At 40.7% G+C, this 26,645-nt stretch overlaps 2 protein-coding genes across 2 annotated transcripts in view; one reads left to right on the forward strand and one right to left on the reverse strand.

Annotated features, from left to right (window-relative positions):
* Positions 1 to 5,999: 5,999 nt before the first annotated feature.
* LOC134867842 (uncharacterized) lies at positions 6,000 to 8,005 on the reverse strand. Its single transcript, XM_063888697.1, has 3 exons — positions 7,876 to 8,005; positions 7,183 to 7,298; positions 6,000 to 6,951 (listed from the first exon to the last, which is right to left on the reverse strand). Exons 2-3 carry the CDS (start codon positions 7,231 to 7,233, stop codon positions 6,145 to 6,147), a joined length of 858 nt encoding a protein of 285 aa, XP_063744767.1. The 5' UTR covers positions 7,234 to 7,298; positions 7,876 to 8,005; the 3' UTR covers positions 6,000 to 6,144.
* Positions 8,006 to 19,965: 11,960 nt separating this feature from the next.
* The window catches only part of pth2ra (parathyroid hormone 2 receptor a), a 42,068-nt gene continuing 35,388 nt past the window's right edge, over positions 19,966 to 26,645 (forward strand). Inside the window, exons 1-4 of the mRNA XM_063888062.1 lie at positions 19,966 to 20,043; positions 22,196 to 22,294; positions 22,885 to 23,000; positions 25,677 to 25,774. Of these exons, the coding sequence (XP_063744132.1) occupies positions 19,974 to 20,043; positions 22,196 to 22,294; positions 22,885 to 23,000; positions 25,677 to 25,774 (383 nt within the window). The 5' untranslated portion in view covers positions 19,966 to 19,973. The remainder of the gene's footprint in view (positions 20,044 to 22,195; positions 22,295 to 22,884; positions 23,001 to 25,676; positions 25,775 to 26,645) is intronic.

Genomic DNA, 26,645 nt, shown 5'->3' on the forward strand with positions numbered 1-26,645 from the left:
TTGTCCACAGTGTGATTTCCACACAATAAATTACATTTATTATCACTTACCATCCTCAGGCCTTTGTATTTTCTTTGCCAAATGGCACTCATTTGGAATGAGTCTATTAAATATTCCCGTTTGCCTGATCTGTTCAAATCCCTCACCGTTGTGGTGAGATACGCATTTATGATCTGTAATGACATTTAATGTTAAATGTTCGATATGGGAAATGCCAATTTCCAAACACCAAACTTTTGCTCACCTCACTTTCCACAAGGGTCCCAGCACCAAGGTGCTCCCGCAGGTTTCGGGAGAACAATTTATATGGGCCTATCTTGCTCCACAAAATGTCCTCCTTTTCCCCAGTCCAAATTTTTGAACCACTGTCTTGAGAAATGTTGGCAAATGACTTGCAGTAATAGACAACATCAACAATCGACAGAATATGTCTTTAATGACCAGTTTCCAGAGTGTCTGCTTGTATTTCTTGTACTTGTGGAAATGTAGGGCTGGACTGAGGTGGGGATGGGGACTGAGGTGGGGATGGGTCAGTAATTGTGGATGGGGAACCAGTTTGCCATTTGTGCAGCACTCGTGGTGTTACACCCCTTGCATAAAGACCTTACTTTATGCAAGGTCTTGCCCTTTTCTGACATTATGTCAGCACTTTTTCCATCCATCCGAGCATTGACGACTCCACCTTCCCGCCCTTTCGTTGTTCCTGCCTTATATTTTATCGCCAACTATGAAGTAGTCATCATGGCCCTGCTCCTCCCTCTTCCGCTTCATTTTCGCCCTTACCTTTTCTGTGTTCTCCAGGGCAGTAGTGTAGTGCCCAGGTAGGTTTTGAATACCTGGTGACATGGATTCCTGACCAGCAAGGTGTTCCAAATGCTCATCAGTTACCTGTAGCAACAACGAATACACATGGCACAATTTCAGCACATCAGATGTGCAGCCATGCAGGAAAACTTCATAATTTCATACACACAACACATATATGGAGCACTTTACTACACACCTCGTACGCTTCGGGAACCTCAGTGGGATACCTGGCCTCCCGACCAAACATCAGAAAGTGAGGCGAGAACCTTGTTGTCACCTGCTTTTTGGTCTTTAGCCATCGATCCATCTTGTCAGTTGACAGCTCAAATTGACCGCGCAAATCATTTATGACGTAAGATCGTAACCTACGTAGCTACGAACCTACGCTACATCATGCTACACTCTATACTAGTCATTTTAAGACAGTTTGAGAAACACTTTAAACTTATAATATATTAATTTCAAATGTGACATTTTACCAAAATACTCACGGACCACTAGGGTTCGCTCACGGACCACCAATGGTCCGCGGACCACTCTTTGAGAAAGACTGGCCTAGACAATAGCAAAAGATATATAAGGAACCATTACATCAACATGAGTTATGTGTAATCTAATCTAAATATAGCCAAGGCCCCTTACTGTGAGTGTCCAGTGGTTCTCATCACAAACCGCTCCCACCATGACATCATAATCCATAGGGTCCACCTGCAATTATGCAACATAGTGCAATGACACTGACTACCTCCTTATTGTCCACAGTGTGATTTCCACACAATAAATTACATTTATTATCACTTACCATCCTCAGGCCTTTGTATTTTCTTTGCCAAATGGCACTCATTTGGAATGAGTCTATTAAATATTCCCGTTTGCCTGATCTGTTCAAATCCCTCACCGTTGTGGTGAGATACGCATTTATGATCTGTAATGACATTTAATGTTAAATGTTCGATATGGGAAATGCCAATTTCCAAACACCAAACTTTTGCTCACCTCACTTTCCACAAGGGTCCCAGCACCAAGGTGCTCCCGCAGGTTTCGGGAGAACAATTTATATGGGCCTATCTTGCTCCACAAAATGTCCTCCTTTTCCCCAGTCCAAATTTTTGAACCACTGTCTTGAGAAATGTTGGCAAATGACTTGCAGTAATAGACAACATCAACAATCGACAGAATATGTCTTTAATGACCAGTTTCCAGAGTGTCTGCTTGTATTTCTTGTACTTGTGGAAATGTAGGGCTGGACTGAGGTGGGGATGGGGACTGAGGTGGGGATGGGTCAGTAATTGTGGATGGGGAACCAGTTTGCCATTTGTGCAGCACTCGTGGTGTTACACCCCTTGCATAAAGACCTTACTTTATGCAAGGTCTTGCCCTTTTCTGACATTATGTCAGCACTTTTTCCATCCATCCGAGCATTGACGACTCCACCTTCCCGCCCTTTCGTTGTTCCTGCCTTATATTTTATCGCCAACTATGAAGTAGTCATCATGGCCCTGCTCCTCCCTCTTCCGCTTCATTTTCGCCCTTACCTTTTCTGTGTTCTCCAGGGCAGTAGTGTAGTGCCCAGGTAGGTTTTGAATACCTGGTGACATGGATTCCTGACCAGCAAGGTGTTCCAAATGCTCATCAGTTACCTGTAGCAACAACGAATACACATGGCACAATTTCAGCACATCAGATGTGCAGCCATGCAGGAAAACTTCATAATTTCATACACACAACACATATATGGAGCACTTTACTACACACCTCGTACGCTTCGGGAACCTCAGTGGGATACCTGGCCTCCCGACCAAACATCAGAAAGTGAGGCGAGAACCTTGTTGTCACCTGCTTTTTGGTTCTGAGTGCAAAGAGTGTGGCCGGGAGGTGGCTGTCCCAACTATTAGGTTTCTCCGCCACCAACTTTGTCAAGGTCCTGTAAGGTCAAATATACACAACAAAGTCACTTATAGGATTGGAAAGTGTATAAAAATAACAAAAACATATACATTTACCAAACCTTTGAATAGTCCCATTCATTTTCTCGACCAAACCATTCGTCTGGGGATGGTAGGGCGAGCACAAACTCCTTTTGATCCCCAGTTTGTCACATATTTGATCTGACAGAAAAGGTTGAAACGTGAATATAGACCCCATGAGAATGAAGACACAGATGGCATGAAAAGGTGTGCTTACCTGATTGACAAACTCTTGTCCATTTTCGGTCAAAATCCTTTTGGGTGCACCGAATTTGTAAAAAAAAAAGTCTAGACTACATTCAGTGACCTCATTGGCATTTTTACTCTGCAGTGGATAAGCCTCTGTCCACTTCGTAAAATAATCAATCATCACGCAGATGTACTGGAGGCCCTTTGCTGTTGGGGTCAGTTTGCCCGCACGTTATATGAAAATATGTCCTCACTCTTGGGCGAAAGAAATAATATTTTTATTCAGTCACCTCAATTGGGATGTAGGCCTTCTTAATTTTCAAGACATTCCTTCTGGCCTGGCATTCAGGACACTCAGATATCTAAACAAAGGAGCCAACAGTGAATATGAAGATGCATATAAGTATTGTGAAGGTAAATCATGCACAGAGATCACTTACAAATTCAGATAAAGCTCACCAATTTTCTTATTTCCTTCTCCATCCCAGGCCAGTAGTACCGTGAGGCAATGGCATCGACCGTTTTTTCCATGCCACAATGGCCTCCATGCTCGCTAGCATGGAAACCCACAAACACCTGGTTTGCCTCCTCTGGCGTGGTGACTACTTTGGCGAGATCATAGACTGTATATATAGATGGACAGAGTGGCTCCATTCAGCTGTGTTCTATAGAATTGAAGCAACCGAGGCGACGCCATCTTTGAAAATTTGGAGCCAGTTCGAAGTACGCTTGCGCAGTAGAATCTGAAGCATGCGCAGTGAAGAGGAGGTCGCGATCAGACCCGCCCACTCATCGAGTGAAACACGCCCCTAAAGCTGGGCATACACTGTGCGATTTTTGGCCCGATATCGACACGATTTTCACTCGTGCGACTATTTTGGAGATCGGGCCGAGTTTTGGCTCAATCGTGCGTCTCGCATCGTGTAGTATACATGGGGTAACGACAAACGATTAAGCCCTCCCGACCACCTCCCGATCGATCGGATGAAAATCAAACTTGTTTGAAATTCTGGTCGCCCCTCGTGAGGCTCTCGCACAGTTGAAGCAGTTTCACGAGCCGATTTGCCTCATCCTGTCACACTACGCATGCGCGAACATAGATACGGAAGAGAAAATTGACAACAGAAGAAGAAGACAACAGAACAGCATGGCAGCACAACGCGTGAACTGGACGCCGGCAACGGAGGGTCGGCTTGTTGAGCTATGGCAGGCACATCCCTGCTTGATGTGGCTTCACAGTCCTACCATGACCGCAACAACAGGGATAAGAGTTGGATGGCAATTGCAACCCAATTGCAGCTGCCTGGTAAGTTTTTGTCCGGACTAGCAATTTAGCAATGTGGATAACAACTGTTATCAATAACTGTTGTTGGTGGTGGTGGTGTGTGTGTGTGTGTGTGACTCAATTTCTTTTAAGTTTATGGGACCATCGAAAATGTATAGATGATTAGCAGATAATAATGTTAGCAGTACATGTAGTAAGCATACATCATACAGTATGTTAGCCTACTTTTGCAGTGAACGAGGTAAAAACGAGGGTGGCATCACTGCGGACGCAGTTTGGGAAATTGATCAAACCCAAGCCCAGTGGCAGTGGGCAAAAAACACTGACCCCCAAACAGCAGTGGATACTGCAGCATTTGGACTTTTTGAGGGTCCATGTCGCGCACAGATCTACAGAGTCCACTCTGAGAGTAAGTTTTAAATAAAGTAAAGTCTAGTCACTTTATTTATATAGCACTTTCACACAACATAATTGATCCAAATCCAAAAGTGCTTCAAATAAAAAGAATACAAAAAAGTAGGCTAAGAATATGTCTGTGAAGATTCTCATTCATCCAGGTCATGGTATTCAGCTGCAGTTGTTTTAAGGTGCTATATAAATGAAGATGAGTTCAGTTCAGTTAGTTAAGGCAACTGGACTTCTTTTTGGAGTTGAAGACGTTTCACCTTTCATCCAAAAGGCTTCTCCAGATCTGGTTTGGAAATTGGAAACCAGGGGAATAAATCTCTGGATCGTGGGTGGTACTGTGACCTGCAGACCACTCCCCTCATCATGTGACAATCATAATCATTTTCCCATGGCAGTGCTATGTCTAAATTAAGTTACTCCTGCTCACATTGTCTAGGTTTAGTGGTAATACAATGAGAAATTGGTATTTGACCTAAACAACACTGTTAAGATCTTAACTTGTGTGTAATCACTTTCCCCGTCTGCTTTCTGCACTGTTTCCTTCAGCCTGGGTCGGAGTCGGAGGACACAAGTATTACAGAGGAGGGAGAGGAAGACCAAACCACAGTTGACATTGACGCAGATGTCGAAGATGTCACTTCGAAACATCAGTAGTCCACTGTCAGAGCCCACGGAAAACCCCAGTCCACCAGTCAAAGTGTCAAGTGGTCAGTCTAGCAAAAGACCTCGAGTCCAGAAATCCAACTCAAAATTTGATGAGCACAACCTTGAAATGGCCAAATTGTCCGTGCTTCAGCAGGTCCAGAAAACCTTATCTGGCTCCGATGCTGATTCAGAGGAACGGTTTGGCCAACAAGTAGCATCAGAGCTAAGAAACCTTACCAATCCCGCTGTACAATTAAGGGTAAGGAGGAACATTATGAACTTAATTTATGATGCTCAGGAGACAGCGATCAGCCAGCAGGGCAGCGTTCCTGGAAATCTGTATGGCAGCCAAGCACAATTTCCAGGTACACAGGTTAGGCCACCTTTATACCCCATGCTGCACCCCTATCAGGTCCAGTCAGCCCCCCAAAGCCACCAGGCCACAACCCAGCCAATGTCATTTTTGTCAATGCTGAACACTAGTCAAGACTAGTCCAACAATAACACCCTTCCTGTGTTCTTTCACTAAATTTACATGTTCTTTATAAGTCACTAATGTGAGTTACCAACTACCTCAATGTTGTTCTTTGTGTTACTGGAAATATTTTTGGATTTATTTATAATTGTTAATGAAGAAAATCATTTTGTTTATTTTCCCCACAGAGGTAGATTTATTTTTGTAATAATGAAGGGATGTGTTTAATGTTTCTGTACATAGTTTTTATACATGTTCAATAAACAAAGAGTAATGTTTCTTCAAATACAGAAGTGAACTGTCATTTTATAATAACACAAAAATAATGACTTGGTAACTTTTCTCAGACAATTTGGTTGTCTCATCTCCTACACCATGCCTTCTTGCCAAGACACACTCCCTGCAGGTGTCTGAAAGTAGCTGCAAAGGAGGTCCCGCTGCATTTTCGCTTCCACTGAAGGGTTTCTTGCTCGTCCCATCGCAACTGACTGAAGACCTCCCTCCCGTCTCCATGCTCCTTCAATGAGCCTGTGGTTGGCATCTTCTGTGTCTACATACCCAGGTGGTACATAGGCATCTGATCTGCGTTGCCGCAGGAAATTGTGAAGACACATGCAGGCAAAGACAATCTTCACAACCTTGTCAGGTTCCAGGCAGATTGTGGTTCTGAAAACTCTGAAGCGGTTTGACAGAATTCCGAATGCATTTTCTACCACACGTCGTGCTCTGGACAGGCGGTAGTTGTAGATGCGTTGGTTGGTGTTGAGGTTTCTGTGGGGGAATGGCTTCATGAGGTCAGGGCGGAGAGGATAAGCCTCATCACCAACCAGCACATATGGCATCACAGCGTCAGTGCCTGGCAGGGTTTCCACAGGGGGGAAGTTCAGGGTGCCTTTATCCATCGCCTCCCTCAGGTCCGAATGCGCAAACACTCCTGCGTCTGACACCCTTCCCTGTGTCCCTGCGGACGCGTAGACGAACTTGTAATTAGCATCCACTACAGCCATGAGAATGATGGAAAATCGTGACTTGTAGTTGTAGAACAGGCTTCCGCTCTTGGCAGGGGGTTGGATGAAAATGTGTTTGCCATCTATAGCCCCCAAGCATTGGGGAAACTGCCACTTATGGTAAAAGTCGCTGGCAATGGCCTTCCATTCGGCATCAGTTGATGGTGTCTGAAGGAAGTACAAAGTAATACATGACATAATCTGGTGAAATAATGTTTTCAAAAACACTTTGAGTTCTTTTTTTTTTAAATTTCACCTTTCATAAAGACAGTATAAATACACAAAGGACTCAGCTGATTTAGGTGAGAAATCATTGTGCAAGTCAACCTTTCAATAGTCTGACCATGGGTAATGTGATGTTCTGTATGATTTTACATTATTATTCCCAGTTAAATTTACCTTCAAGTAATCTTCACGCAACACAGAGGTAAGGGCTGTGCATGTTTCCATGACGATCCTGCTCAGTGTGGTGCTTCCAATCCTATACTGGAAACTCAACGAGTTGAAGGTCTCGCCTATCAAAATGGAGAAAATGTCTATAGTGTTGTGTGGATTTAAATGTTAAAGGTGGACAATGAGATCTTGCCTGGTTTTTAGTAAATTTTCATTTTTGTCTAAAATCGTAAGCATCTCCCTATGATCAGCTTGCTGCCTGCTCCCAGAATACATTGTGAAAAAGTCCGGTCTTGGGAGACAACATGGGCAATGAGCAAAGTTGGGGGACAATAAGTAAAGTTAATTTAGTAGTGTGAAATTGAAAGTAACATTTTGTTTGGTGTTTACGTGGAATATCAACAGAAGTGACATCATGCAGGATCTCATAGTCCACCTTTTAATGTAAGGGAAGATGAACATCGACAGATTTTAGTATGGATTGAGAATAGAATCTAGTAGGTGGTAATAGTACCTACATGGATAGAAAGAGGTGTAGTTGGAGGTGCCAGCATAACTGATGTAGAAAGGTGAAAGTTGTATGATGTAGTGTGGTTGTATGCAGTTGCATGTGTGAACTTGATTTTTAATATGACAGATAGATGACCTTGCCTCACTTTCAACCTTTGAGTAATAGGGAGCATATGTCAACACACTTGCCTGTTGCCAAAAATCTAAGGGTAACAGAAAGCCTCTCCTTAGGGCTGATGGCCTTCCTGAGGTGAGTATCCTGCTTCACAATGTGAGGAGTAACCCTCTCCAGAAGAAAATAGAACTCCTCTACAGAAATTCTGAGGAGGTCCGAAAACCCCTCATATCATCAACCTATAAAACAGAACACAGGCGCATTATAGATGTTAGATGTCGTTGTTAATTTAAGAGTCTGATCAAAACATTTAAATGTTGTATAATAAGACAAACTGTCAAAGTAAAACTGATGCCTCCATCACATCAATAAGATTGTTTGCATAGTTCCTCCCCCTAGACAGCTGCAGTCATTGGATAGACCATCACATTTCAACTGTATTGTATCTACTGTAGGCTACCCTAGGCTACTACAAACACAGAACAGTAGAAAGTCAGTTAAAGTTGACAGAACTATAACAAGTAGTCTACTTATGGATTTATTGACTGACCACGTTGGTGTACACGAGCTGAAAGGGTCTGATAGGCCTAATGTGCTATTATAACAATTTACTTACCTCCAGCTCTCGTTGAAGAATTGACAGGCCATACTGCCCACGTCTACCAAGCCATTTCCTCGTCCATACACGTCGCCGTCGTCTTTTTTTTTTGCTGTCTGCACACAGAATGGCACAAATTGCCAGAGCAACGCGCTTTTCTTTGGTGAGTAGCATCATCTCAGGAAAGCATCTGTGAGAATCCAAGCATCTCCTACTTCCGGCTTCTTCTTCTTGCAATTCCGGTCAGTCCGACCGAGTCCGACGTGTCGTGTAGTGTGAGCAGCCAGATCGCATCAGACCATCGGATCGTACAGTGTGAGAACGGGAATCGTGAGCTGCGACGTTTTAACCCTTGCGATTCACTCGTACAGTATGAGCAGCAGCTGAATACCGCGATTCCAAAAATCGCACAGTGTATGCCCAGCATTATCGAGTGAAACACGCCCCCTTCTCCGTCCGTTCCCCACCACACACACAGGCCGAGTCCGACTCTCTGGGGCTAAACTGGCTGAAACTACAGTGAGTGCCCAGTTCGGTCTGGGTATTTGGATTTTCTCCGGTAAGTGTAACGTATGTAAAACAAACCTCTTGTCTGTGTTTTGTGAAATACACCTCAGACAGCTTATATTTTTTAATGATTAGACTAGTTCTATCTTTAAATTAATAATGCATAGTACCGCTGAATGCTGAGGTAAATTAACCTGGTAACGTAACAGATTGCCAACTAGATCGCTATTCCTGGCACAATGTCAAATGAGATACATAAATAATAACAATAATAACCATCCTTCTACCTAATGTCACTAAGAATAATGTTATTTGTTAATTTCACCTCATGTATTTCACAGAGCACGTCAAACACCCTCATCGCAAAGCCAGCTGTGACAGCTGTCATTAAATATTCAGCCTAGAATATTTAAACGTTAACGTTAACTTTTTTCTCATTAGAAATCTCGATGTTTCGAGCGTCTTCAACATACAAATCTATCTGTTTTTCGTTGGTATATGACCATAATCCTTTCAAGGATGTCCGAAAATCTATAGATTACTGTCAAATTAAGTTAACTTTCTAACGTTAGCGGCTAAGCTATCGCTACCGTCATTTTAATGAGTTCGCTAGCTAATATTAAGTTAATATTCACTTACCGAAAAAACTGCACAGAGCTCCCCTGAGATGGCCTGTTAGTACAATCAACAGCACAACACGACATGACTGTCAATATATAAATGTAAAGTAATAACAGCAAATAAAACAAATATGAGTTGCCTGACAAAAGAACACCACTACAGCCGAGCCTACAGCTACTCTGAATGAAATGAAATGTTGAAGGAGGTTGCAAGCGGCTGCACTGTCAATCAAAGTGTAACCACGCCCCTTTTATATTTATTAAAATAACATTAAAGAAAATAATTTCTCGGGAAAAAGAAAAATGGTGTGATGTGAAGCACCTTGAAAGCTATTTTTTCGAATAAAAAGTTGTGGATGCAAAATTTGTTTTAGGTGAGAAAAGTGACATAGAAAGTTGGTTACTTGCCCATTGAAAATACATGGGAATGGGCGGAGCTACGCATTGTACTGCAGCCAGCCACCAGGGGGCTCTGGACTAGCGCTTGCTTCACTTTTAACGGACGAACCTCTGTCCATCAATATATACAGTCTATGGGCGAGATAGTCACCCTGCTTCCTTCTATGGCATATGTGGCGTCCCCGGCTGAATGATAGTCTAACTCTCGAACTGATGGTATCTGTTTATTGTATACCCTTGCTTGTATACAAATCATTACCAACGTAAGAGCTATAAAAAAGATATAAAATACAATAATTGGTTATTGTCCCACAGATAAAACCTTTTACATCCATTAAAAACGAAATCATACAATTATAGCTCCTACTGACAATAAATCATGAAACATTAGCTCTTTACTCTTTCAACTGAACATGGCCAAAATGACATATACACAACACTGCTCTGTATGTCTTCACAGTAGCAGGCAAGCGCCGCTGTAAAACTGGCTCACTACTTCCCTCTAACTACATGAGCGGAACACATTACTGTTGACTAATAGCAGTTTCACTAATTGGAAGCATGGACACAAAACTCTGCAAAACTACGAAATAACACAACATAATATCACTCAACATGTCAAATAAAGTTAGAACAAACCTTGTGCCCTTATCAGCCAGGTGCGTTGTAGCGTTATCGATCGTCAGTACACGTGTCACTTTCACTGCTTCGTTGTCCATTGTTTTCCGGTAGAAGTTATTTCAAAACAAAAGTCCGGATCTTATATTACCAAAATAAAGGTGCAAAAAGAAACTCCAAAGGTTATTATTTACAGCATATGTAGTGAAGCAGCCCATCTGATGGGCCCTTCCTATTCGTAAATCTACATGAGTGAAGTATAGTTTGAAATGACAAAGCCTATCACTTACCCTTAATGTGGTAATTATTGCATCTTCTTTTTATTACAAAGCGCTCCTTGGACGTGGAGCCCACAGGATAGGCATTATGCCCCAGGAAGTCTTATACCTCCCTCACCAATCGTGGGTCCATTTCAAAAACCTTTCACTACTCTTAACTTCACTTACCTCACCTCTCCTTACCTCACACCACACAACACACTCTCACGCCAGTGTTGTAGTCAAGTCACTATGCCTCGAGTCCAAGTCCAGCTTCAAGTCTCCAGTGTTCAAGTCCGAGTCAAGTCCACTATAGTGGACTCGACTTGGATGAGTATACTCATCCAAGTCAAGTCCGAGTCGAGTCAATTGATCAAGTCCGGGGGCGGCACACACACACACACACACACACACACACACACACACACACACACGATAGCAGAGCTAACAGGTACAGGAGGCGTAGAGCGAGGAGATCGTTGTCCACTAGTTAATTGATCGTGGATGGCGTCGTGCTCGCGGACGGATAACATTTTTTAACTAAATGGGTCGCGAAATACACTTGGACGGCCGTTAATATGCCTGGGCGGCCCGCCCAAGTAAAGTCTATGTGTGGGAAACCCTGTGTTGTTAAACTAAAAAAACATAACTGTACACCGCAGCTCATAGGCGTGTCCTATTGGCGCTATGAGCTTTCATATGCATTGAAAGGGCGAATAAGAGAGCTTGACACACACATCATTCACAAAGATGTATGAATCAAGCTCTATTATTGGCCCCTAGCTCCGGCTGTGAATCACGTAGCATCTCGCGGGAGAATGCATCGGAAAGAAGAGAGTCTACCGGTTCCGGCAACATTTCCACGCCGTATTATGGCATAAATATTAATGGAAAGTTTAGAAACATATCGAACACGTTGCGAAAACAAGCCAGCGCGTTCGTTGACCTCAGGGTTTTAATGACAAAGTCGAGTCCTTTGAGTCATCACGAGTCCTTAATGCACGGCTCCAAGTCCGAGTTCAAGTCATTAGTGCTAAAGTCCAAGTCAAGTCACGAGTCTCTAAATTTAGCTCACAAGTCGGACTCGAGTCCGAGTCCAGGACTCGAGTACTACAACACTGGCTCACGCTCACTCTCTCTATCTCTATATCACTCTCTCTATATTTAGCTCTCTGTTTCTGTCTGTCTGTCTGTCTGTCTGTCTGTCTGTCTGCTCTGTCTCGTCTGCTCTCTCTCTCTCTCTCTCTCTCTCTCTCTCTCTCTCTCTCTCTCTCTCTCTCTCTCTCTCTCTCTCTCTGAATCACCAAACTCGATACAAGTCAAAAGTGTCTAAACAGTGATAACATATATATCTATCCTTTGTCACCTAATTAGCTAATTGACTTCATCCAGTGATCAATTTCAATGTCATTGTTACTGTTACTCCCAATTGTTGAGAACAGCTACAAGCAATTTGTCAATGTGAAATATTCATCTTGCTTTTTTAACGTGTGAACGGTAGCTCAGGCCATTAGCGGTATGACAGTGGAATATTACTTTTTGAAAGCATGACTGGGTATCTCACAGCGGCTATTTTCATAGCGTTTGATATGTGCTTTGTAATGGTCACTATATGCACATTTTAGGCTAAAAAACAAAGCAATATCCTTTGAGGTGGCCATGCTTATGTTTTGTCCGTAACACATGGCTTTTGCATTCGTTTTTGAGGCTTGCATTGGCAGCATCTGCCTGTTCGTTAATCAATGTTGTTAAAACAAAGATGTGTGCTTAAGGACGCCACTAGGGGCGCCCCCCCCCTGCCAATTTGGCGCCCTAGGCGGTCGCCTTGATGGCCTGTAGGAAGAACCGGCCCTGAGTGCATTATTTAATTGTTTGCATTTTGATATTGCCCGGAACTAATGTTGTGTGTGTTTACCGCTGCATATTTAGTTGAGGGACGGTACAGTTCATAGTTCAATGAGTCGAGCGGCAGGTGCTCACAGATCTCCGCTATTTAATGTAGGCCTACCAATTATTGACGAAAGAACCTCTTTTCACGACAAGCGGCCAACGAGGTATTTTGTTGAAGTTATCTGTAAAATGTCATTTGTTTCATTTCGCACCACAGCGTAATTGTGCATTGTCTGGTTTTTATTTGTTTTATGTACTGTATAGTTCTCACGGCGTTAACAAGGCATGAGTGGCGGGACCAAAGGTGGAAGCAACAACATTAAACGCCCTTTCCAAAAGAACCGACCTGTGTCTGTGTCGTCGTGGAGAGAGCTACACATGATAAACGGTGATTTGTAAACAGCTGACAAGAACTGACACGATGTATATGGTTCAAGCAGGACATTGTTTGAGCCAGTCGGTGGTGCAGTATAATTCATGGTTGATATGTATATTGCCCAAATGTACGGGTTTGAATCCTGTCGCTAGAGTATGAATATTGTTCATTTTCATTTTTATTTTTTGGCCAGCATATTTTGTGTTGTCTGTAGGTGATCTCGACATGTGCATTTTACATAAACTGGTGATTTTCGCCGAGGTTTTCTCCGTTGTCTGGTCACACTTCAGACACACAAGTTACGTGAAAATGAAGAACCGGGCAACCACAACATTTGGCGGAAAAGGTTAAAAAAAACGCCATCAGTTAAACCGGAATCCAGTTAAACTGAAACACCGGTCGTCTTACTCAAGGTAAGTTAACCTGAAGCTATACAACAAAACTTGACATAAAGATATATCTGTTATTGAGATTATACTGCACTAGTTTAAAAATGCTTGTTTCAAATATAGACGTAATTTGCAACATTATATATTGTACAGAAATGTGGCCAATGTTACCGTGAATCAGCCTAACGTTAACGTTTAATTTGAAACATAATTTTAATTGTCACATGATTCAGTTCACGAGTCGTTTCTATGGAACACTCGATTACAACGTTACTTTTAATACGTTTAATAAGCTAAGACATGTGATGGTAAATGTATTATTGATACTGGCTTGCATAGTCATAGTTATTATTGCTGCTTTAAGGAATTATACCAAACAACACATTATCATCAAATAATCAATATATTGGAGCGGAACTTTAAAAGATAATTCACGGTTTCTGGACGGATCATATTTGTCCACTTCCGGTAGTATTACCGGATGTTGTGTTTAGCCTCAGATAGCATAAAGCTAATATTGTATTGTGTATATATGAGAAGAGGGAGAAGGACCAGTGGAGTTACATACTAAACACACCGCCTCTACCTCTCACTCATTGATGCTGCAATGATAGTATTGTTTAATAACTGATAAACCTCAGAAGCATAATAGAATATTGTAGTTGAGATCTCCAGGACTTCGCTAACAAGATGGCGACGGTGACGTCACAAGAGGACCCGCCCCCGACGACGTTAGCCTATAGAAGAGTCCGGAGAACCCCATGTGACAAGCGGCCTACAGGATACAGCCCCCCACTACCAACCAATGAGAGCACGAGAGTGGAGAGCGTCTTATTTTGAAGTTGTTTATTGTATGGTCGGAAAGGGGTGGTTCTATAAAACATGTTTGTATTGTAGAACCGAGCTCTCTTTTGTTCCGGACCGCCAGACAGTAACTACTGATATGCTCCACTCCCGGGCTATTGAGCCACAGCTGTGAAACTTTTGTAAAACCTACTGCTGCATCCTTGTATTAAATAGGCTACTCCTTTTAAAACTTACTTAAGAGGAGGTTTGCTTTCTTTCTTTTGAATCGACACCTGGGCTTCGAATAAACGAACATTTCTTACACTGACACAAACTCAAAATAGTGACTGTATTTCCAGCTAGAAAAGGCGCATATCTCTCCTCCCTCCATTGTTGTTTACGTTTGTGTCGCTGCGTGGTATATTACACGTGAGTTGTCCTCGTGCTGAAAACGTGACTTAATTGTGGCAAAGACGTAACTCCCAGAGACGCAAGAAGAAAGCAAAGATATATGTTTTTGCTAAGGAAAATTATAAAAATAGTAAAGTACAGTGACTTGGATAACTTTAATCTGATTACTGGTTTGGAAATAGTAACGCGTTAGATTTCTCGTTACTGAAAAAAGTGGTCAGATTAGAGTAACGCGTTACCCACTGCCCCCAAGTAATGACATTAAACCTAAAGTAATAGAGATATACACAATTTTCCATATCTTTTATAAAATATGTCTGTGAGTCAGTAACAATGCTGCCAAAAGTGACGCACGCGTCGGTGATTGCCCCCGTTCCCAGCAGCCCGTGACGTGAATAAATGCATGAGAAGAGAACCACAAATCTTATCAGGGCGTAATACAACATATGGAGGCAGAATGCGCTTTCTAACTGTGTGGTGTGACTGAGCAGGCTGAGAAGACTCCTCACACGTAAGGCTTTCCATCAATGCATTTTCTCTAAAATGGACGGGGAGCTCACTCTAAGGATTCTCCCCTCGCAACCCGCATCCCAGACCAGCGGAAACCACCAGTGTCAGCGTGCGTCCGGGACTCTTCCTCTGCGGGGACAGCGATGTCACGGTGACCATTTAACAGACGCTTGCTGAGTTTATATCAGTGGAAAAAATACGCGGAATGTTTGATTAGGTGAAGTCTATTCTCACTCTGCACTTTTGGAACACAACTTGCGATGAAACTTTACGTGAAGCTCCTTCTCAATGATGAACGGAGGAGATAACGAGCCTTGCTTTGCTTGACTTCACATGAACGCATGGTTTATATCTTTTTACACTACAGGAAATGAAACGAGAAAAAAACGATGAATTTGTTTGTGTGGATATTAGTCCTAAACTTTTTCTTGTGCTGGACCACTGTGGACGCACAGGTGAGGAAACGATATCCTTTGTTTTAGCAAAATGCTTTCACCTTAAAATAAAATTATAGAACTAAATTCATATGTAATGCCTTATAATAATTCCTCCTTCAGCCTGTTGATTAAGGATTGATACAAATGTTACCTTATTATTATTTTTGAATATTCACCAGCATAAACACTGTACTGGATTTGCAAATTGGCATAACTTGCAGGAATGTGCTTTACCTCAGCGACTATTTTAATTAATCATTCATCAAAATGACAGTGTTGCTGAGGGGTTTCCCTTTAGATACAACCAAATATAAATAAGCGGTCAGCAGGGGACTTAACAGTATGAGTCATATCTGTCTTTTGACTTTTTTCCACAGTATTTTGTGTATGTGCAGCTCTTTGGCAGGCATATATCTTTTCATAGATTGTCACAAAAATTGCTGTAACACCAGCACTGCAGAAAGTCTGTTTGCATTTATAACGAATATTCTCCTCAAGAGCTTTTTTCCCCTGATTTGAGGAGTTCAATCATCATCATCATCATCATCATCATCATCATCATCATCATCATCATCATCTGACAATATCTCATTCTATGATGAGGCTTGTGGATGACTTAAGTATCGGCACCTTAATCACCACACTTTATTAGTCACATGTGAATAATCCTGTTATTCAGAGAAGAGTGTAACATAAAAATGATTGTTGTTTTGTCAATGTGTGAAATCTGCTTTTCATTGACTGGCTCTGTGTCAATGTGCAATTTTAGATTACAAACCAGAGCTATAAGGTTTTTTTGCTACCCATTGTGAATTAATGTTTGCTAAGACAGAAACATCAAGGACTTGTAGGTTTTGTTGACCCTTTTGAAGTGTGTTAAATGTTTACTGTTGAATCAGGAAGTAACAAGACCCATTTTGCAGCTTCAATTACAAACCAGAGCTAGAAAGAAGGTTCTTTCTAAACATTACGAAGAAACAAAGTGCTAAGATTTCCCTGAAAGTGGTGTCACATCAATCATTGCATGAAATATGTTGACCCAATTGGACACTGTCTTTTTATCATAAGTAGAAGGTTAAAACTAAGTGGCCCCTTAGTCTGCTAAATAGCTTTCCAATATTGAATTGGAGGGTAATTTATACAGCCAGATCCACATGTGTATTTCCCTGCTGGGAAAACTAATGAATTGCTGCTTTAGCAGCAATTCATTAGTATGCTGTATTCACAGCATTGTTGCCTGTGAATACCCATCATTGATTACTATAAGGAAACCACAGCTTGCCTTTCATCTCTGAAATTAAAACGGACTGTTTTCTCATATAGTATATATATATACTATATGAGAAAACAGTCCAGGGCTGCGATCTTGTGCTGCACATGAGCCACAGGGAGTTAGGGTTGGATGGTGGTGGGTGTACAAATCACAATCCTTTGATTCCAGAGACTGAGCTGTGAATTTGTCTCATGTATGGTTAGGAGTGGGCTACAAAACAGTCAGGCAAAGATAAAGTTTAGCTGAAAGTCTGCAGCTGCGGTTGTAAATATTATATTATATTTCATTTTTTTGTCCAGAGTAACTTACTACAAGTGCATTGAACCATAAAGAAACAAATTCAAAGATGCCAGAATCCTGTAGGTACATTAGCTATTAATAATCCAAACCATTGTAAGTGCATTGGCATTCAAATACGCCTAGCCTTTCTAAGTGCTACATAAGAGAGAATTTCTTCGTATTGATCAAGTTGGTGTTGTAACAGGTGGGTTTTCAGTCTACGGCAGAAGATGTTTGAACTTTTTTGCTTTCCTAGGATATATTAAGTAGATCTCGATGATCTACTAAGATCAAGCGAGGCCATTTAAAAAAAGTAAACTTCAATATCTCTAAAATAATGAGCCACAAACCTTGTCATTTCCAAGCTTTCCAAAGCATGATTTCGGAGATCTCTTAACAATGGTGAGACAATCAGTATGCCTCATTGGTTTGCTAAGCAGCCCGTCTGAAATATTCTTTCATACGGTTCAATACCCGCGACAAAGGACGACAGGCTGACAGGTTAGGAGACAGCATGACTCCATAATGACCCTTAATTTAAATGTAATGGAGTTAAAATGGAATAATCACCATCCATATGCACAAGTCGATATGATACACACTTTGAGGCAATGCTCACAACACACAACATTCTGTGTCTTAATGTGGTTTTCAATACAAATTAACATGTTTTTTTACTCTCATGTTAATTTACCTGACATTACAGGATGGCCACAATAAGACATATTGGTTTTTTTTTCTGCTGCTGTACTTTTGCTTCTACCTCTAAGTCAGCAACAGGTAACAAAAAGAAAGTAAAATGTAAAACCAAAACATCACTATTCAAGTGTGATTGGGAAACCAGATAATACAATTCATGAACTATTACATATATATATATATATATATATATATATATATGTAATAGTTATATTTGTAGGGTCATCACAGCTTGAGTTGTCAAGCATTGTGTAAGCATGTATTTCCTTGAAATAAATACATTATTATACTTTAAAAGATTCAATGGCTTTATTTGTCATATGCACAATAGGTACAACATAGTTTTGGCAATGACAATCTTGAGTCTCAGCCTATTCCAAAAATGCAAAACACAATATACTTAATACAAAAGGAAAATATATACATTTGTGCTGTAAAAAAGTGCTAGATAGATGGCACCTAAGTCCTAATAATGTGCTGTGCAACGTTCACAAACATCGTTAGAGTCTTACAGTTGCAACTGCCATACCAAGCTGTTTAGGATACTTGATGGTGCACCTGTGCAAGTCCTGGAGTCCATGTTGAACCTCTGCAATCTGCGGAGGAAGAAAAGCTGTTGTCAAGCTGTCTTTGGTGATATTGTTTTGCGATGGGTCAATGTTAGGTCCTCAGTGAAGTGAACCTCTAGGAACCGGAAGCTGCTGACTCCCTCTAACGTATTCCGGTTGATGGTGATGGGATTGTGTCCTTCTCTCAGTTGCTTCCTGTAATCAACAACCAGCTTAGCTTTGGTGATGTTTACATGGAGGTTGGTTTTCCTGGCATTGAAATGCCAGGGCTCTGATCTCCTCTCTGTAGGTCGTTGGGGATCAGGCCGATGACGGGTGTGTCATCACCAAACGATGGTGCTGGAGTTGTGTGGGTTGATGTACGCATTGGTGTGTAAACAGGGAGTTGCATTACTGCTTAGCCTACAAATGTTAGGACGTCATTTCCTTAATATGAATGTTTACATTCAAACAACATTGTTGGAATTCACCCTCCTTTTCATTGGAGATTTTAAGCTGGTTATGAATAACTGTTTGCCATTGTAATTTGAGTTAAAATGTTGGATTGATGAAAATAATTCTCTTTTTTTAAGCTTCTAACCATGACTTTAGTGCCATAGTTGTAGGTACAGATACTACTGTACCTAGCATTGGTTTAAAATCATTAATTATTATTCACCATAGTAAAAAATGAGGGTCTTTAAATGGGTGCTCCTACAGAACCAGTGTTTCACGTACAGCAGCACAGACTCTCTCAGTATACTCTCTTAGGAAATTGGAACCTGCACAAACAGTTTGTTTAAGCTCCTCTTCAATTTCTGGTTTGGTTTGACAGATTGAGTCGTTTTAGGCACAGAGGCCTCAGGCAGTGTCATGGGAAATGACATTGGAAATTGTGTGAGTCTGACCAAATAGCACTAATAATGACTCTAAACTCTGACATAAACATAGTTACATGGTGAAGACACTCCCACCAACCCATGAATGAACTGCAAAGATCTGGGAACTTAACAGCAAGTCCATTTACGTTTGACTGTATTCTTCTACTGAAGGATAAAATACCAGGAACTACTCAGGAAAAATCCCAAGGAAAGCTCAAAAATGTTAATCGATACCGTGTGTGAATAAATGATTTAAATATTGGAATAATGATGGTAGTTTGTTGTAAGGAGGGCTTAAGTCTTCAGATCAATTATTTGAAGCTTTAGCTGTGTATCTAGCGATGTTAAAAGTACAACTAGATGTAAAATGCATAGGGAATTAATTAGGATTAGAGGAGAAGAAATAAACAGATGCAAAAATAATCTCTCATGAAAATAACAACAGTTTGATATCAAAACAGCCTCAGATATGATGAAATTGTGTTCCCCTATACTGTTTTCACTTGTTATCGTTCCCTCCACGTGGTTGCCTAAATTGTTGACCTGGCACCCAACAGATGGATGCTGAAATAAATCCCAGATGTTATTAAAAACCAAAGGCAAATTATAATTTGCAGACATACAAAGATGGTGACTGATTTCTTTTTTTGCTCCACAGATGGGGTTTGATGTCCCTCTCACAGCACATGAGCAGATGTACATCCTTTATGAAACCAAACTGCAGTGCTACCAGAACCTCTCCAACATTGATCCCGGGGCCACAGGTACCTAACATGCAGAGGAAATAGCTTTGTTGCTCAACAATTCTACAATCTTAAATTATTTTGTTACATTTTTTGGGAAAATGTCTTTATGTTCATGTGAATGCAATGCTGTTTCACATGGGAAACATGGCATATCCTACTACTACAGCTCTTTGTTTGGTGTTTGGTATGTGGATCATTTCAGTATTTTTGTTATTTTTGTCCCTTGATTTCAAAGGCTTTTGCATATTTAAGATGTGCGAGGCGAACATCCAAAACCAAAGACAAAGGGGCTAACGTTAGCTTAAAAGCCGCTAGCTTCAAGGATCGGCTTCCTCACACTGGAGTAATACTATACAATGTGCTATTTTCTGAAGGAGGCGTGACATGGTAAGATAATGTTACCTTTTGAGTCAAAGACTGTTTACCCCATGTGTTACCTCATTTATAAATCCGCAACTTCTCAGTGCTATACATGAACATCCTGAACTACGTAACTACCCAGTTGAGAAGGCTACTCTCTACAAGGAATGCATTTGGTTATTTTTGTATGTTAATACAACTCAAAGGAATATGTTAAATTAACCAACCAAAAATTCTACCAAAACATACCATCTATCTAAAATATTTCATGGAATCACAATGTGAAATGCAAAAAGGTAGATGCTTATCAGTTGTGTATCGTCATAATAATGTAAGAATTGTTGAGCTGCTCTTCTATTGGTACAAACACTCAATGAAGTTCTGACTGGAGCTCTTGTAATGCTACTATTACATTTTCTTTCTTCCACTTTAGTTCAGCTAACAATAAAGGTTGATAGCCGCCAAATGAAACCTCCATCAAGTGCTTTCCTGCCCCTCATCAGCTACCCACTCTCAGTTTAGATGCTCTCATTTCATTATTTCTCTGTTGTCAGTCAACCTTATACGCACATTGTGATTTGATTGTTGCTTATAAATGAGGAATGCTGACAAACCATAACTCTGCTGTCATGACACTCTGGTCAAACAAAGCTGTTGTTTGTACATTCAATAAAGAACAAATCTTTTCATGTTGGTTGGTTTAGCGACACAGAAAAAAGCCTTGTATTTTTGGTTGCAGATTTTCTTGAGGCTCTGCCATCGCACATTTGTTTGTATTTTTAACACACCATAGGTGTTCATTTACAATGTTGGGCACAAACAATGCCTGTTACTTTATTTTACTGTATACATGTATAATAAAACAGCCCTCCACCAAAATCCATAGCTTGCCAGAGATAAAATCACTTCATAACTTTGCATTGTGCTTCAAACCTTTTAAGACGCAGCGTGAGATAATCACAAGCAGCAGCCAGGAGCTGACCAATAACTCCTTTCAAACATAGTTTTTTGACTAATTCATATTAATATTTTGGGAAATAATGTTAAGTGGAGAATGTTTGATTGAATTGAAGAACATTGCTTTTGAAAGTTTCCCTTTGAAATGTTTTCCATACATAAGTACATTCATTTTGTGCAGCAAGGGTGCTCAATTATTTTTTGAGCATCTTTTCTGTTGTCCATAAGTGGCTTTCACTTCACTCCTCAATATGATAATGTCATTTTGAATGGCAGACATCCTGCACAGACCAATGACGCCTTTGTTTCTGTTGATCGTTTTTTTTGGCAAAAAACAAAGGAACATGTGCTCCTGGAAAATCAGTTTTAAGCCAAAATTAAATACCTGAAATATGTTGCACTAATGTGTGAGTAATGGGAAACAACTCATTGCAGGGAACAACACCATGAATAGATCATTTTTATTCATTTTTTTCAAATTCATATTCACTATGTCAACCATTACATTTTGCACATGGTTCCAGGTCCTAAAGACCGAGAACTAATTTTTCCAAATTATTCTTTAACTCTCTGGCATGTAACGGATAGTGTGAGCATTCATTTCAAGTTTACAGAATGTCATTTCAGAGAAAATTGGGTTCTGGAAATTACATTACAAGGAAATTTGCCCTAGAGACACTGTAAGCTGTTTTATTTTATTTTTAGTTAAGACCAATCTAATGCCCCGGTCTTGATTTATTGATTTTAAATGATGGAAACCCTTCTATCCAGCTTTTCTTTACTCTGTGGTTTGTATGTCTGATAAAAAACAGTGTGTGTTGACTTCCTCTAACTCATAATCTTCTTCCCGCAGATGAGGTGTGTCCTCCAGACTGGGACGGGCTTATCTGTTGGCCCGGGCTTGCTACCAAGGTCCCCTGCCCAACTTACATCTTCGACTTTAATCACAAAGGTTAGCAGTTATTTGTATTTCTCTGCAGATATACCACCACTAGAACTGAGAATTACTAGTAAGTTGAACACAGACTTACTTTCAGGCCATTTATTTAGATGATATACAGTATAGAGTAGTGCAGTGAATACGTCATTTTGTAGGCCGATCAAAAACATAGTATCATAAGAGCTCCTTCGACAAAAAACAATGAGATTTTTCCTTAGAAATTTTGAATATTGCAGAACATAGGAACTGTGGTTAACACAAGTTTATTACACACTTTTGATTTGCTTAGATTTTGAACACTTGCAAGTGCGTGAAGTTTGACCTGTTAGCTTTGTCTCAATTTGCACATGCCCTTCTGTGCCCTCACCACACGTGAAAATCGCCACTGTTAGCTAGCAAGCATGCAACTTTTTTGTTTGTGTTACATCACAGACTGCTCAATTAACCCAATGCTAAAATAGGTGTTATAAAAAAACATTAAAAACCTTCCAGGTTTTCATGATGCACTGCAAGTTGCATGAATTGCGGTTATCATCAAGAAATCCTGTATTTGTATTTGTATTGGAAATGTCCAAAATTATGTAAAAAGTTTTTTTTTTCAGGACACGCTTACAGGACATGTGATGTCAATGGTTCTTGGTTGTTTGCGCACCGTTTGAACAAAACATGGAACAACTACTCTGAATGCTTCCTTCAGCCCACTGATGAGAAAGGGAGAGTAAGTATGACTGCTATTGTGCTGCATTGGATGTGAGAACGTGTTGCTTAGTTCCATACACAACAATAGTCATTTTGGACCAAGAGTGTCAGCATATGTGAGAGTCCAAGCTGTCAATCTCACAGGGATAGCTCATGTGGAGGCTGACTGTGAATCATCTGACAAAGAATGTACTTCAATAAGTGAATCATTACATATGCCACATAACACAATAAAATGCACAAAGGCACCAATAAAAAAAGAATCATATTCAAATTTTCAAATGTAATTTCCCCCTTATTTTGCCTATAACTCCTTAATACGAAGCAAGGTTAACTTATGTCAAGAGAATGAAACTTAAAAATGAACATCTCAAATACAACTCAAATACATTTTCTAAAAGTCTAAGATAGCTGTGTTTTGTTTGCTCACATAATATGAATCTCCTTTCCTACTTTTGAAAATGTATAGGTATACATTCTCACTGGTTTTATGTATATTAAATTCCAACTTTTGACCTTACCTATTCATCTGAGGAACCATATTGCCTGAGGGAGTCATGTGCTCTGTGAAGATTATAAAATACTCCCAGGGATGGAGCTTTTTTTTTAGCTCATGGTATCAACTTAAACTTCAGTCTCCTTTGAGTCCATCTGAAATCTAACACAGTCTTCTCAAGCATGGAATCAAACAGGTGCTTTGTTGAAACTCCTGGTGTTATCTCCAGTCTGTAATCACACAGAGATTAAGGATTTAAGACTGCCAACTCCTTGCTAAGCCTTTTAAATCAACATAGTAACAGCTCAGGGAATAAGTCAGTGATCGAAGCTTTAACATGTCACTGATCCCTTCTTTAAAATGGCATATGTTCAGGCTATACAGTGGGGCAAAAAAGTATTTAGTCAGCCACCAATTGTGCAAGTTCTCCCATTTAAAAAGATGAGAGAGGCCTGTAATTTTTATCATAGGTATACCTCAACTATGAGAGACAGAATGAGAAAAAAAAATCCAGAAAATCACATTGTAGGATTTTTAAAGAATTTATTTTCCAATTATTGTGGAAAATAAGTATTTGGTCAATAACAAAAGTTCATCTCAATACTTTGTTATATACCCTTTGTTGGCAATGACAGAGGTCAAACGTTTTCTGCAAGTCTTCACAAGGTTTTCACTCACTGTTGCTGTTTTTGGCCCATTCCTCCATGCAGATCTCCTCTACAGCAGTGATGTTTTGGGGCTGTCGCTGGGCAACACAGACTTTCAACTCCCTCCAAAGATTTTCTATGGGGTTGAGATCTGGAGACTGGCTAGGCCACTCCAGGACCTTGAAATGCTTCTTACGAAGCCACTCCTTCGTTGCCCTGGCGGTGTGTTTGGGATCATGGTCATGCTGAAAGACCCAGCCACGCTTCATCTTCAGTGCCCTTGCTGATGGAAGGAGGTTTTCACTCAAAATCTCACGATACATGGCCCCATTCATTCTTTCCTTTACACGGATCAGTCGTCCTGGTCCCTTTGCAGAAAAACAGCCCCAAAGCATGATGTTTCCACCCCCATGCTTCACAGTAGGTATGGTGTTCTTTGGAAGCAACTCTGCATTCTTTCTCCTCCAAACACGACAAGTTGAGTTTTTACCAAAAAGTTCTATTTTGGTTTCATCTGACCATATGACATTCTCCCAATCCTCTTCTGGATCATCCAAATGCCCTCTAGCAAACTTCAGACGGGCCTGGACATGTACTGGCTTAAGCAGGGGGAGACGTCTGGAACTGCAGGATTAAGTCCCTGGCGGCGTAGTGTGTTACTGATGGTAGCCTCTGTTACTTTGGTCCCAGCTCTCTGCAGGTCATTCACTAGGTCCCCCCGTGTGGTTCTGGGATTTTTGCTCACCGTTCTTGTGATCATTTTGACCCCACGGGGTGAGATCTTGCGTTGAGCCCGAGATCGAGGGAGATTAGCAGTGGTCTTGTATGTCTTCCATTTTCTAATAATTGCTCCCACAGTTGATTTCTTCACACCAAGCTGCTTACCTATTGCAGATTCAGTTTTCCCAGCCTGGTGCAGGTCTACAATTTTGTCTCTGGTCTCCTTTGACAGCTCTTTGGTCTTGGCCATAGTGGAGTTTGGAGTATGACTGTTTGAGGTTGTGGACAGGTGTCTTTTATACTGATAACGAGTTCAAAAAGGTGCCATTAATACAGGTAACGAGTGGAGGACAGAGGAGCCTCTTAAAGAAGAAGTTACAGGTCTGTGAGAGCCAGAAATCTTGCTTGTTTGTAGGTGACCAAATACTTATTTTACCGAGGAATTTACCAATTAATTCTTTAAAAATCCTACAATGTGATTTCCTGGATTGTTTCCCCCATTCCGTCTCTCATAGTTGAGGTATACCTATGATGAAAATTACAGGCCTCTCTCATCTTTTTAAATGGGAGAACTTGCACAATTGGTGGCTGACTAAATACTTTTTTGCCCCACTGTATATCAGCACTTCCGTTGTATAATAATACATTTTTAGTGCAACTGGTATTCTAGTATCTTTCCCTGTCAAAATGCAAATAGAAAGGGGTTAGACCTCTGGGTTTCTTGTTCTTATTTTAGCACATCTTTTATCCCATTAGCTATGAGCCATATATGTATCTCTCACCTTAAAGAGTTCACTGAATAGCAAATATTTCTGTTATTCTCTGTTCACAGCAAGACTTCTTTGAGCGGCTGTGTGTCATGTACACCATTGGCTATGCTGTGTCCTTTAGCTCTCTGCTGGTGGCAATCTTTATCATCGGATACTTCAGGTAAGAAAGGGCAACTCAACTGGTTTGTTTTTGTGATACGTCTGGGGAATAACTACAGGAGGCTGTGTCTGCCATATATCTGATACAACATGAAAAAAACACTCTATTTCACACAGAGCTCTAAAGTGTGGGTCCCAGAATGGAGAAAAAGTATCAATTGCAAGAAATGCAAAACAATATCAAGGTATAACCAATGACAACCCTAAACTTTTAGGGTTATCAGGTTGGTTTTGTAAAGATTCATAGCACCACATTTAATTTATTATCCAATGGTTACTGGTAGTCAAGGCTGACTGTCCCCCCGAAAAGTATCATGAGATAGGGTGCCATAATTCATGGAAGGGTCTACTGTGACTTATTGAACAGAATCCGAAATTAAACTGGGAGACCGCCTCTTCGTTTTTTAAAGTCTCTATCTCTGCTTCAACCTGAAACAGCATCAGCAGCATTTTACAAAACATTTCCATATACAATGAATTGCTGGATTTTAATGCTAGAGAAATGTAGGTTCTTAGTTTAAAAGTGAAGCAATCTATGCCACACATTTTGTTCTTCCTTTTTTCCCCCAAGTGCTCTGCCTTTTTTTGTGTGGCTGCTGAAGTTGAATCTATTTCAAGATTTCAGAAAAACCCTGGTGACATCACTTTAGAAAGTGTAGGAGAAGCCTGTTTTGGCCCGGTCTTTCAGGCAGAAACTAACATAACACAGAATGAAAAGCCTGTTTCTTTGAGCAGATCAGCCGTGCCAACCATGGATGTTTCTGCCTGTGAGTGTGTGACTTTTATCCCTTTACATTGATCGTCCTCTTTACAGCTCTCAGACTGAGCTGGGACGAGCTCATTCATACAAAGTGTAAGCGCAAGAATCTTCT

Source organism: Eleginops maclovinus, chromosome 7 (assembly GCF_036324505.1).
Source record: "Eleginops maclovinus isolate JMC-PN-2008 ecotype Puerto Natales chromosome 7, JC_Emac_rtc_rv5, whole genome shotgun sequence".
In the NCBI taxonomy this organism is placed as follows: domain Eukaryota; kingdom Metazoa; phylum Chordata; class Actinopteri; order Perciformes; family Eleginopidae; genus Eleginops; species Eleginops maclovinus.

What these genes read in the sequence shown, in the direction of transcription:
- LOC134867842 (XM_063888697.1), bottom strand. Translation starts at nt 7,233, where the DNA reads ATGGAAACATGCACAGCCCTTACCTCTGTGTTGCGTGAAGATTACTTG. An exon ending in TGCGTGAAGATTACTTGAAG is followed by an intron (nt 6,952 to 7,182) that starts GTAAATTTAACT and finishes TACTTCCTTCAG; the next exon opens with ACACCATCAACTGATGCCGA.